We start from the raw sequence: 13,687 nt of genomic DNA on the forward strand, positions 1-13,687 counted from the left end.
CACCAGATGGCAAATACAGTAGTGCTGTTCCTTCTGGATGTGAACTGTGTGTTTCTCTCTCTCCCTACACACACATACACAGAGGAAGGAGGAGTGGTTTTTCGCTTAGTCACAAAAAGCATATGTCAACCAAGCAGGCTACAGTGTAAAAACAGTTTGTCACCTCAGACGTCGTTCTTTCTGTATGTGTAAAGTTCACAGCCTGCTTTTCCTTAATAAACATGGACTCTGCCTTTGAGGACCTGGACGCAGCTGGTTTCCTGGAGATATGGCAACACTTTGATGCAGATGGTAAGGACATTCACTCATGTCTTCTTATTGTTCTTATAATAAAGATACATAAAACAGTGGAGTACCTAGAATTATTTTTTTGTCATTGTTAGACATTTAAGAAAGGTGACCTCTCATGAAGTTGAAATATTATAATCACATTAAAAAAAAGAAAAAAAGAAGAGAATGAGTGAGTTGTTCATTTCCTGTAGGAACTTTGTATTAATCACATCTGAAAAGATTAGATAAAACAAAGAGGATGTTGAATACTAAGCAGTAGTGCAAAGTTGCACAAGACACCTAAAAATATGAACTCGGCTTGTTTATGGTAGAGCTACTTCTCCACTAGGTATTTATTTATTTATTTGAAAGAAAATCCAACTTTGTTTAATTGTTAATGACATCGGGATTTTCTTTTTTATAATTGGACAGATAATGGCTACATTGAGGGCAAAGAGCTTGATGACTTTTTCCGTCACATGATGAAAAGACTGCGTCCACAGGTAAGTCGCCTCTGGATGAATTATTGCGATGACAGCTGTTAAATACAGTCAAGGGCAGCTGATCAAGCACAATGCTGAAAATTATAGCATCGTAACATCTGATCCTGACACTCTGTGTGCATGTAGTATGATTTTATCTCTATATAGTATCAGTAGAAGTAGTGGTGTAGAAATTTGCATGAAGGCCTGCATTTTATAGATTGTTTAGTCTAATGCTTTTCTATTTCTGTTGCCACAAAATTTACAAATTGCTGCACAGTAGGAGGTATTTTCTTCTTTTTGGTCTCATGAATTCACTGGAGGCAGTTTATGAAAAGAAAAGCGTGAATTGGGTAATCCCAATTTTAATTCAGACACAGAATTCACAGCATTTTCTGCCGTGTGGGCAGCTGAACATTATGGAGCTATCTAAAATGGGTGGGGTGACTTAAGGATGTTAGGCACAACTCAATTAAAGAGCTCTGGGCACTGTCAGGAAAAGCACTTGACGTGATTAGAAACTGGCCATTTCTGTGTGTTTTGTGCACTAATGACACATCGTGTTTACTGAGGAACGTTATAGTACCATTGTCTTGAAAAAAAGACAGAGCCAGCTCTTTCCTAATGGACACTGAGACGAGCACACATCTATTAGCACACGTTCATGTTTGCATGTGTGTTTATCAGTGGAACTCCCTTGGATACTAATTATGTAGTACTAGTACAAACAGACCACCAACCACATGTCCTTTTTGTCTTTCTGATGTTTGCTTTCCATCCATAATGCCCCCCCCCCCCCCCCCCCCCCCCCCAAGGTGATATAGTGTTTGGTGTGTTTGTTTTTGTGCTACAAAAGCACTTGACAGTCATTCTGTTTTTTTCTATTCATTGCTTTTGAACTATTGGGCAGCATCAGCCACACAGTGCTCTTTGGTTTGTTCTTTTGTTTCCTGGAGTGCATCATGCCACATAATTATGCATGTGGTGCAAAATATTGTACAAGAATTGCTCACAAGTTGCATACTCAGGTTTTATGTGATACATTGCAAGTCTAATGTGGCAGTAAAATCTAAACAATGCTCAAGTTAGTATTGTGCTAGTCTAGAAAAACATGTTTTTCAAATTAAGTTGTTTGCTTTAAAATCTTTACTTAGCAACAGAGTGAGTGATACAAGGCTAATGCTCAAGAGCAATACTCTTTCTGCAATGAGAAGGGCTGTCACCTTGTAGTCTGCAGACTGTGTACACTGCATTGGATGAAGCAGAGAGTCAGACTTCAGCCCCTTAGATCCACAGGTTTCTATAGTTACTGTTACAGAGTGGTTCATGGTTAAAAAAGAACTGAAAGATGAGCTGCTAAATATACTTTAAAAGAACTTCAGTGGCTCAAAATTATCGCCTTCAGTTGATTCACACTTATCTGACATCTGGCAGAGAAAGAAACTGGTCTGCAGAGGAAATGAAAGAAGCTGAGATAAGCATGCAACAAACTAACTCTGCACTGCTTTTTCTTTCTTTTTATGGTCTATTTAATTTTGTTTACAGTCTATTAGAAAGTGTTTTCTTTATTCTTGAATGCAACTCTAGTACAGTGTTGTGCATCAAATAGCAAGTTAAGAATCCATCAGATAAAAGCACATAATTGAGATGGTAATGGAAAATAAAAAGACCCAGCACAGTCTGTCCACTGGGAATCTCAATGGATCAGTGTTGTTCTATTCTAGGTGAAGACTCAAAGCACTTTACACAATATGCCTCATTCACATCCATTCATACTAGTACTTTTTTCTATCTAAGTGCTTTCTATCTAACAATTAGATATTCCAATGAATACATCGAAGAGTAATTTGTGGGTTGAGTATCTTGGCCAAGGATACTTTGGCGACCAGCCAGGGATCGAACCACCAACCTTCCACTGAGTAGAAGACCTACTCACCTAATGAGCTCCAGTCACTCCAGTCACAAGCCTCTGGATTGTTGTTAGGGTACTATATAAACCGAATGACTGATAAATGAACTGAAAAAGATCTCATTTTGTCCGAAAAGTTGTCAGCTCTCTCAGGACTGCTCTTTGACTTGAGTCAACAGGTTGGTCTGGCAGTAATTACAACGAGCTCGCACAGGTCCCAAGGATGGTTTCCAGTGAATGGATCAGTCGGCTCCGAGCCCCTTTTTGTTGGCATGGTGATAGACAGGCTGGCAGTGGAGATCAAAGCAGTAGTCTTAGAAAGCGATGATGTTCCCAGACAACATTGTGACCTGTAGTTCGAATACGGAGCATGTAGAAAGGCCCTGCAGAGGTGGGGGTATGCCCTGGATAATAGAGGAATGAAATTTGAAGTAAGACAGAATATGTGAATGAGAGAGAAGTGTGGAAAAGTGAAGCTGCAAGGAGTTGAGGTATTCAAGGTAGAGTAGTTTAAATACACTTGAGAGAAGTAAAGAAACGAGTGCAGGTAGGGTGGAGTGAGCGGAGAGGAGTGTGGGGGATGATTTGCAACAGAAGGAGCAGCAAGAGATCAAGGGAATGTTTACAAGATAGTAGTGAAACCTGCTGTGATGTATGGTTGGGAGATGCTATCACTAACAAAGAGAGAGGAGGCTGAGCTGGAGGTGGCAGAGCTGAGGAAGCTGAGATTTTCACTAGGAAAGACCAGGACGGGATTAGAAATGAAAACATCAGATAGACAGCTCGGGTTCTACATTTTGGAGACAAAGTTAGAGAAGCAAGTTTGAGCTGTATTTAACATGTGCAGAGGAGGGATAGCTGATATATTGGACAGAGGGGGTTTGAGGTGGAGCTGCTAGGCAGGTGGGGAAGAGGAAGACCACAGAGGAGGTTCATAGATGTTGTGAAGGGGGACATGCAGAGTGACAGGAGAATGGTAGAGGGTAGATGTAGGCAGGTGATCTCCTGCAGTGATAATGTAGTGAGTAGTGAGAATGGGAATGTGAAAAGGAAGGCCAAGTAAGTGAACTGTGGGTTAAGCTGTGGATCAGTTAGCCTGGGGTAGAGAAAGCAGACCTTGAGAGAAAAAAAAGTCTTAGATTAAATAAGTATCCATGGTGACACTGCTTAAAATAAGTGTGACTCACCCATTGAAGTATTATGTTCAATATCTTTGATTCTTAAGATTCTCAAATATATAGTAAGCAACCTGTATGTAATAGCATAACTGGATTTATCTTATATATTATATTTTATTACTGTGTACATTTAGAACCGTTGTTTATTCCACACTGTAGCTGCCTTTCAGTTAAACCGTGTACTGGTTTTGTAATGGTTGAGTTTGGATAGAGAATCAATGTTTTGTTTTAATTTGTACAGGACAAAGTCACTGAAGAAGATGTCCAGAATTTGAAGAAAAGGTTTATGTCTGCCTATGATGTCACTGCCGACGGGAAACTACAGATTCAGGAGGTACAGCCAGTTATGTCTCATAACACACATGAATTCTCCTTTTTTCTTTAATACCAAAGCTTTCAGCAAAATGTGAAAATTTAAGCTGTACAATTCTAGACTTTGGTGTGCACAAACATCCAGCATGACACTACAAAGTCACTCTCTGATAACTTGTTTAGTTTCTTGGGCTAACTTCCTGTTTTCTATACACTTTGTCTATTCAAGTCCTCCTATCACTTCTTTAGCTGCATGTCCTTTTCTTCTTTTATTTACCTCATCTATGTATGACAGTAGCTCAGTCTGTATGTTATCTAAGAAGAACTGAAATTATTCGGACTAATGGGGCTTATCCAAAGTTATCCTTGCAGCGAAAAGACAGCCAGAGGAGAATAGCACGAAAATCCTAATTTAAAGAGTAACAGTCCATATAATAAATATCAGTTTGCTCTATATACAATGTATAAACTGTACTCTTTTGTTCTTTTGATGCTTACATTATGCAGTGTAAACAATATACTGGCATTGTGAAAGGCCCACTGATTTATTTTAATTCTTCAAACATCGACATCATTTTTTTTTGGGTTTAACCAGGGTTAATTCTTACAGGACTTTCTGATTTATTCCATTTATTTCCTTAAATCAAATGTGACTGACGAGTTAACATGCAGCAGCTGTTCCCCTGAATTTTACAGACATATTTATATGTCGCTGCTCTCCCGAGCTCCACTCTGGGTAATTGATGCACCTCCCAGCTAAGCAGTAGCCACAGTGCTTCATCAGAGCAATGAAATGAATTATGTTTCCTTCTAACACAGAAACTTTCAGCCATTCATTAGACCATTCCCATGTGTGCAGCAACCACAGACACAAAAGCTTAGGCATTTACTCAGAAAGCTGAAAATGCCCCGTTGAAGATTTACTGTGACCGAGGCAGGGACAGAGTATTCTTTGTAGCTTCATGTTCTGCCCATCTGAATTTCCCGACACAGTTTCAAAACCATAACTCAGGTTTTATGTCAGTAATTGCTTATAAAAATTTCCAGTCTGGTAACAATCATCCTTTTGTGCCAACTCTGTTTGTGTGGATGTCACTATAATCATTTTTATGTAAGCTATTATAATTGTTGTGCTAATTTAGCAGGTGATTCAAGCTCTTGTCCAAACAAATGGAAAGGCAATCGTAGTTTCAGTTGTCACATGCAGTCCCTGGCTGCTTACAAGTACACCTGTTAAATCAAGCAAATATCTAATAAGCCAAACCTGTGGTAGCAATCAAATTCAACAAGGTCAAGATGACCTGCTGAAGGTCAAACTGACCTTCAGAGCTGGAGAAGAACGGTGATTTAAATGAACATGGTGTGTTTTTTGGTGCCAGAATGGCAGCTCCGAGTATTTCAGAAACGGCTGATCTACTGGGATTTTCACACACAGCCATCTCTAGAGTTTTCAAAGAATGTTCTGAATAAGAGAAAATATTTAGAGAGTGCCAGTACTATGGTGCTTTGCTGATGTGAGAGGTCAGAGAATGGCCAGAACTCTTGGAGCTGATAAGAAGGCAACAGTAAATTAAATATCCACTCATTACAAACAGATGGTGAATCTTTAAGTAGATAGGCTACAGCAGCAGAAGACTGGATGCTGCCTGATATGATGAGTCTCAATTTCTGCTGCAATATATACATGATAGGCCAGGATTTGAGGTGAATGGAAAGAAAGCATGGAACTATTCTGATTCATATACGGTATTACACCATTGTTGGCACAAGTTCGCACTAACTGAACACTACAGGCTACCTGAAGACTTTACTTCCACCAGTGTGTGCCCACCTTCTAATGGCTGCTTCCAGTAGGATAATGTGTACAATGCTCTGTGGTACTAGCTCAGAAACTGAACTAGTTCAGAGACAAGTTCAGTCTCTGAGACAAGTTCAGTCTCTAAACAGAGTATGTAGTAAACTAACACCTCTGTTCAAACACTTCTCTTGTCATACTTGTCATAGAGAGTCCTCCAGATGTGTGTGCAAGATTCAAGGTGACAGAGCTTTAGCTGCGATGCTCCACACACACATTCATAAAGACTGCAGTTATCATTTTTAACAAAGTGTAGCTAATGTTCAGTCTCAACACATAAAAATTCACTACATGTAAATGTGTGCTAGGACATATATTGAGCATTTTATTTGCATCATAGTGGTATAAGTTGAAATACTTATTTAAGTCATATCATTTATAGATGTAGCATCTCATCTGGGTTTGTACCAGGAATTGCTACACACTTGAAGATAAATGTGTCTGAATCAACCACTTTTTGGGTCATGATGCCATCTCCCCACCCTGCACGCTTGAGACATCCTCACATACATTATTAGTAGGAAGTCAAAAACCCAGAAAGCCACAATATCCTGTCTCTGCTGCAGTTGCTGTTTCTATACATGAGTGATCTGTTTAAGTGCACTTAGCAAACAAACTGTTGTGTGCCAGATATACATCATGGCATGAATTCTTTGGTGTGTGCAACTGTTATGTTGCGACCACATGCCTCACTGGCAAAAAGAAAACTTACAGAGGTCTGTTTTGCATCTGTGACTTTTGTTTCACGGCATTAAAGCGAGCTAAGAAAAAACCATTAAGCAACACTTGTTTAGGCAATCAGCTCTTTAAAAGCCACATATTTTGTGCAGTAAACAATTTTGTTTTACTATAGGTCTCATCAGGATTTGTGACCTGAATGCGCCAGTATTATCTCGTGTTTTAGTAGGAATGATGATCGAAGATGGTTTAATCTGCTAATGGAGGCCTGATGTTGGTTAGAAGGACAGACAAGAGTAAAGCATCATGAACTGGAGAGGAGCCAGGATGGGCTAGTGCAGGACCACACCTAAATTAAATCATCCCCATGTGTTGTCTCCCAATATGGAAACTTTAGTCGAGAATTAAGATGAAAAGCTTCACGGAGCATCATCATTGTCTTTACTCAGATTTTTGTGTCTGTTTTTATTTTCCAGCTGGCCCACATGATCCTGCCTGAGGATGAAAACTTCCTTTTAGTTTTCCGCAGAGAAAATCCTCTGGACAACACTGTTGAATTCATGACGGTAAGGTCAAAAGTAACACACGAGAGCAGAGCATGGCATGACCTAAGCATCGCCCATCAACAATTTTAACAATTAAAAGTAATGCCAGTAGTATTAAAACCTCTCAAACCCCAGTGGTATCTTGATGACCCAGGCTTTGAGGCTTGCATATGGAGAACACACCGTTAAAGATCTGATTAGTGGACTGTTTTTTATATCCTCAAATGATACATTATTTCACTGGACATCATCGTCCTTTTTTTGCACGTTGGAAGAGTATGAATGGGCTCAGGTGTTCTTTTATTTGATTAAGTTGACTAAAAAATCTTCATGGCAGGTCAGATTCAACAAGTCGCATGTGAGATTTCTGCATGAACGCTTGCAGCTACTGATTGTTGTTTGAAATGCTTTACAGTGTGGTGATAGCCCATTGTGGTTCTTCAAACCTTCAACAGGTTTTCCTGAATATATTACCCAAATTACTCACCCATCGAAATCACTGAGTTCAGGTGTTCCACTTCACTTCTGTGCTCACAGGGGTAAAATTAACAAACAAAGAATGGGTCGCTCTTCCACAAAGGGAATTCCAGGGTGGTACCGTGATAGGATGCCACCTGTGCTACAAGTAAAATTTCCTCACACTTAAATTTTCCACTGTCAGCTGTTAGTGGTATTTAAAAAAAAGGTGGAAGCAATTGGGAGTGTCAGCATTTCATCCACGGAGTAGTAGGCCATGTAAAATTAAAGCATGAGGTGCATGTTCTGCAGCGGTTGCCAACTTTCTGCAGAGTCAGTTGCTACTGACCTCCAGACTTCATATGACCTTCAGATTAGTACAAGAACAAAGAGCAGAAAGAGCTTCATGGCATGGGTTTCCATAGCCGAGCACCTGCATCCACACCTTACATCACCAAGTGCATGTAAAGTGTCAGCTGCAGTGGAGACGTGTTCTCTCATCCTCTTCTCCCTCTGGCAATCCGATGGCTAGGTTTGATGGTTGCCCAGAGAACAGTACTTGTCTGCTGGACTGTGCCAAGTATAAAGTTTAGTGGAGGAGGGATTATGGTGTGGGGTTGTTTTTTGGGGAGTTGGACTCGGTCTCTTAGTTCCAGAACGCTCTGTGCTTCAGCATACCAAGACATTTTGGAAAATGTCATGCTCCCAACTTTGTGGGAACAGTTTGGGGATGGCCCCTTCCTGTTCCAACATGACTGCGCACCAGCACACAAAGTAAGGTCCAGAAAGACACGGAATGAGCACGTTTGGTGTGGGAGAACTTCACTGGCCTGCACAGAGTCCTGACCTCAACCGATTTGGGATTACTTAGAGCGGTCTGGTCCAACATCAGCGTCTGAACTCACATGTGTGTTTCTGGAAGAATCTTCACTAATTCCCATAAACACACTCCTAAACCTTGTGGGAAAGCCGTCCTAGAAGATTTGAAGCCGTTATAGCTGAAAAGGGTGGTCTGACATCATATTAAATCCTATGGATAAAGAATGAGATGTCACACAAATGTGTTTGCATGTGAAGGCAGACAAGTGAGTACTGTTGGCAATAAATCCATAATAATCGATCTAAAGTAAATCTGCACTGCACTTCCAGGGAATTTCACCAGCAAACTGCAATTCTCTTTAGTTAATATCCTGTAAAAACATGATGATATGAGTTACCGTGATTTTACAGTATTCAGATAGTCTCAATAACCGCGGGACATCACATGTAATACTTTGCTGATTTGCCTGTTTAGATATGGAGGAAGTATGATGTTGACTGCAGTGGCTACATATCGGCTCAGGAGCTGAAGGTAACAAAAATAAACTCCTTGTGAAGCAGAAGCATTTAATGTGTCTTTTCCTCACTGACTGTTTCCTGTTCTTCCACATACCAAGATGCAATCTTTTTCTTCAGAATAGAGATTCGTTGTTTTTGGTGTGATCTAGTAATGGCTGTTTGATTTAGAGATATACGGTGCTTTAAATGCATATCAATGCTGTGAATGTCTTTACTTTTTTTTCATACCGTGCATAAATAAAGCGCTATTTTTGTTTTGGTTTTGTTTTGTTTTTTTGCAGAATTTGTAAACTAGAACTCCTAGAACTGACTGTTTTGCTGTTTGATTATTTGATAAACCGACAGGCTTTCCTGAAAGACTTGTTCGAGCTGCAGCACAAGGAAGTGACACCGGACAAGCTGGAGGACTACACTGATGCAATGGTAGTAAATCCAACTCTTGAATTAAGTGCGATTAGTCCTTGCTGACAGTTTATGCTGTTGATTCAGTGTGAAGCTGGACTCATCGGCCCCTTCATTGACTTAACTGTTAGCCGGATCGCCTGTTGCATTTCCTGTGTGGCTGTGTAAAGCTGGTAAAGGAGTTGTGAGTTTCCTGTAATGTTGACTTGTATTGGTTGTCCCCAAAACATTACTTGTTTTTATTTAGTTTTTATTAGAGATTTTTGCGATTCTTGTGATGTCATTTTGTTGGTATTTTCTTTGCTTTTGCGGCTATCAAATGACAAAAGGATCAAAATCGAGCAATATCAAATACAAATTCTTTTTCCCCAGTTACTTTTCTACCAGCCTCAAGTGTCAGACAGCCTATTCCTTCTCCTTTATAGTTTTCATTTTACAAGAGATTGATTCTCCCATAGAGCCATACAGATTGATGAGTGGCTCTAGAGTCGCAGGTGGTTTTAAGAAAAAAGGCAGAAAAACAAAGAAATAAGACAGACGTTCACTGAGGGTTATGGTTTTCATGCTTCTTAACACATCCTGTTATCTTGCAGATGAAAATCTTTGACAAAAACAAGGACGGACGTTTGGATCTGAACGATCTGGCGAGGTACGGCTCAAAGATTCTTGCTCAGTGATAACAGCTCAAGACGCTACATGTCTCAGAATGAATTCCACTGTCTCTTACCGGATACATAGAATGTCCGTTTGTTTAGTTATTCTGTAAGAATGAATGAAACTATTCATAAGATTATTTCAAAGCTGGTGATACAAACTATTTCCCTGTTTTTTCCATGTTTTTCCCGTAAGGATCTTAGCTTTAGAAGAAAATTTCCTTCTCCAGTTCCGAATGGATGTAAGTTTCTTCTTTATGTTGCTCTTTCATAAGTTTTGTAACTGGATCAACAACAGATTAAAATCTATGATTAAATCAAATTCTTGTTTAACTTTTTTCCCTCCTCCCGTCTCGTCCCTTGTTCATCCAAGGCCTGCAGTAAAGACGAGAGAAAGAGAGACTTTGAGAAGATTTTTAACCACTATGATGTTGTAAGTACAATAATACAGTGAGTGGATGAAAGACAATCATTTCCAGACATGTTTTCCACGTTATTCATCAGCACATTCTGAAAGAAAATATGGGAATATTGTGGTAAGACATCGTGTGGAACAAGTGACACATCATCACTACATTTGTTGCGCCTCTAAAATGTTGCATCTGCACTGTATTCCAACTTCTCAGTGTACTGTTAATTGTTACGGCAAGTCGTAGCAGATAGTTGTGATGAATCACATGATCGATCTCAGTGGAAGACAACACGTAACTGAAGACATAAGCAAGGAGGCACAAAATACAGGGGATATTTAGTAGGAGTAAACCAAATTAGGTATTACTCTGCAGGTATTTTTACATGCCACACAATGTGCAGCTATGTGCAGGTTTATTAACTGTCCATCTCTAACAAATATTTCTTTGGTTGCTTGTTCAACAAGCTAGAGACTAAAGGGAGAAAGGCTGCTGTCTGGCTCAGTGTTAAACTGACTGAATATTAAAATAAAATCTGCATCTATGTAGACAAACACTATTTGGCTTGCCAAATGCAAACCTAGGGGTCAAATAATATTGGATGTTTGGATTCAGGTTTTCTTTGTTAAAACAAAGCAGATATTTTTTGCTGTAGCAAATACAAAAAATAATAATAATTTCAGCAGAAATCATGAGCAAAGCACCCTGTGGTGATAAAGCTGCCGGCAGTGGACGGCTGTATAATATATTATTTTCTGCGCCTGCAGTTGCCAATTTCCATGTAGTGTGTTGATCAGATTGTAACATAAAACATGGGTTCAGCAGTCTCTTTTCAACTTGTTATTGAATCTCTTATCAGTAGGACTGACCCTAGGACAGATATCATCAGCACTATTGTCTTCCTGTGCCAATTAATAGCACTCACAGATTTGCATACTGTGCTGCGGTGGGCTCGGTACATCTGTAATCTAGATGATGATGTAAATAATCCATTATGTAGTCAAATCACACTCTGGGATGATGAGTTAACGCTGTCATTCTGATTAATCAAACACCTACTGCAGCCTGAGAACCCTCCAATAAGCCCACATATTCCCGAAAGTAATCTGCATGCAGTTGTCAAGTTAAACCTGAGGAAATGATCTGAATGAACCCTTTTTTTCTGTACTTGGATACATGATCAAATCAGCTTACTGACAATTGTTCTGCAGTTTTCAGGATATTAAAGAATAAAGTAGTTTAAGTACTTAACATATAATAGAGTAGAAAGATGGGAACAAGTTAGTTAGCTAATATTTTAACATAGGCAGAAGGTTAAAGAGCTAAGAGCTGGTCTCTTGGTAAAACCCAGTTCTATTCTATAAACATTTAAGTATTTATATGAGTAGTTTTTAGCACAGAATAAAAGACAGTGACGTGATTCCCTAAGATCTGATTTTTAAACTTTTTTCTATGAGTCGTTTCACCAACGCCTGCAATTAATTTCATTCATCCTCCGATGAGTTTCCTTTTCCTTTGTACATAACAATTGTGGGACAACCCTCACCCCTAACTAGCAAACAAAAGAAAGAAAGAAAAAAGGAAAAAGCTGACTGCCTGACTAATGTGAGTGGGAAGTAAGTTACAAAGGATAATAAGCGCCTTTGTTTTTGCCTCTCTACTTTCCTACAACTTCTTTTCTTTTTCTTGTTCAGAGTGAGACAGGAGCACTTGAGGGTCCTGAGGTCGATGGCTTTGTCAAGGATATGATGGGCCTTGTCAGGGTAAGAGTCTGTTCTTTGGTCCACTTAATGTAATGGTTGTGCCAGTCAGAGTAGTACTTAGCTGAAAATGCTGACATTAGCTTACAAAACATCGTCCTACTGAAGACTATACCCCCCTCTGTTCTTCCACATCTCAGCGGTGGTCTATTGGATCAAGATCTGGTGACTGTGGAAGGCATTTGAGTGCAGTGGACTCATTTTCACGTTCAAGAAAGCAGTTTGAGATGATATAAAAGGATGGGCATGGTCAGCAGTGATGCTCAATTGGTACTAAGGGGCCCAAAATGTGCCAAGAAAATTACACTATTACACCACCACCAACAGTGTGAACCATCTGCCTGATGGCTTCATGTTTTCAAGTCACCAGACAGGGCAGTGTTTTACAACCTGTTTCATTTTGGCCAGTTTGTGCACATTAAAGCAAATGAAACAGGTGTGCCTAACAAAGTGGCCAGAGAATGTATCTGCTCAGTAATTGCTGGTGGCGAAATCATTCATCATCATATGTAAACAAGATTAATCATCAGTCATTGCTCTCCCTGTTGTACCATCTCTCTCCCTTCAACAGCAGAAATGAGAGTTGTTCCTATACAGCTTCACTGTTTTGTGTGTGACCTACATTACGTGTTATGGCGATGTTATGTTGTGTTATCTATATGAAACAGATTTATCAGACTCCCTACTTCCTGAATACAAAAACTGATCATGCTCATGCACACACACTAATGACACGTTGCTGTAAACAAAAACAAAACTCCTGTTTTCTACCCGTTTTCTTTAGTTACACAGATATTAATCTATAATATAAATAAATGCCTGTATGACTCTAATATTGCAGAAACTGAATACAAAGAAGGGAAAGTAACCACATTAGTTAGAGATGAATTTGTACTTTTCTCCTCTCCAGCCTAATATCACGGGTCCTGAGCTGGACAACCTGCGAGCCGTTCTGCTGCGTCACTGCGATGTCAACAAGGATGGAAAGATCCAAAGGAACGAGTTAGCTCTGTGTCTGGGAGTCAAGCTGAAAAATTAGAGATCTGTACTGTACTAGTGGATTATGAAACAATGACGCTACGTGTGCTGCTTAATCGATAATAAATGATAGCTAGTGGAATGCTGTGTTATGCTCTAAGTCAAGTTGCTAAGTTATTAAAGGTCAGCATTCATGGTGTATTGGATCCTGATATGCTAGGCATAATAAGATGCTCTGTGGCGAAATAAAATGACCTCTGATCTGAAATTACAGGTTATTTGTGCATGAAAACAATGAGGTTTGAATGTTACGTTGAAATGAACTTCAGTGCCATATGATTTGTGGTATATCAGTGTGCTGTTTCATGTGAAAATAAATCCTTTTTTCATTCTGATGTTTTCTTGGAGTACCTTATGCACTTGCATGTTTCTCTGCTTACAGAGAAGGCTTACTCACAGGA

The 13,687-nt window shown here is 39.6% G+C and overlaps 1 protein-coding gene across 1 annotated transcript; it reads left to right on the forward strand.

Annotated features, from left to right (window-relative positions):
- The first annotated feature begins 221 nt into the window (after positions 1 to 221).
- Positions 222 to 13,287, forward strand: LOC146622567 (secretagogin-like). Its single transcript, XM_085365240.1, has 11 exons — positions 222 to 291; positions 703 to 773; positions 4,081 to 4,173; positions 7,161 to 7,250; positions 8,980 to 9,036; positions 9,369 to 9,446; positions 10,019 to 10,074; positions 10,275 to 10,320; positions 10,452 to 10,511; positions 12,183 to 12,251; positions 13,159 to 13,287. Exons 1-11 carry the CDS (start codon positions 222 to 224, stop codon positions 13,285 to 13,287), a joined length of 819 nt encoding a protein of 272 aa, XP_085221366.1.
- Positions 13,288 to 13,687: the final 400 nt, after the last annotated feature.

The sequence above is a fragment of the Diplotaxodon limnothrissa genome, linkage group LG11 (assembly GCF_057381915.1).
Source record: "Diplotaxodon limnothrissa isolate DT_005_m linkage group LG11, D_limnothrissa_male_GT1.1, whole genome shotgun sequence".
NCBI classification, from domain to species: Eukaryota; Metazoa; Chordata; class Actinopteri; order Cichliformes; family Cichlidae; genus Diplotaxodon; species Diplotaxodon limnothrissa.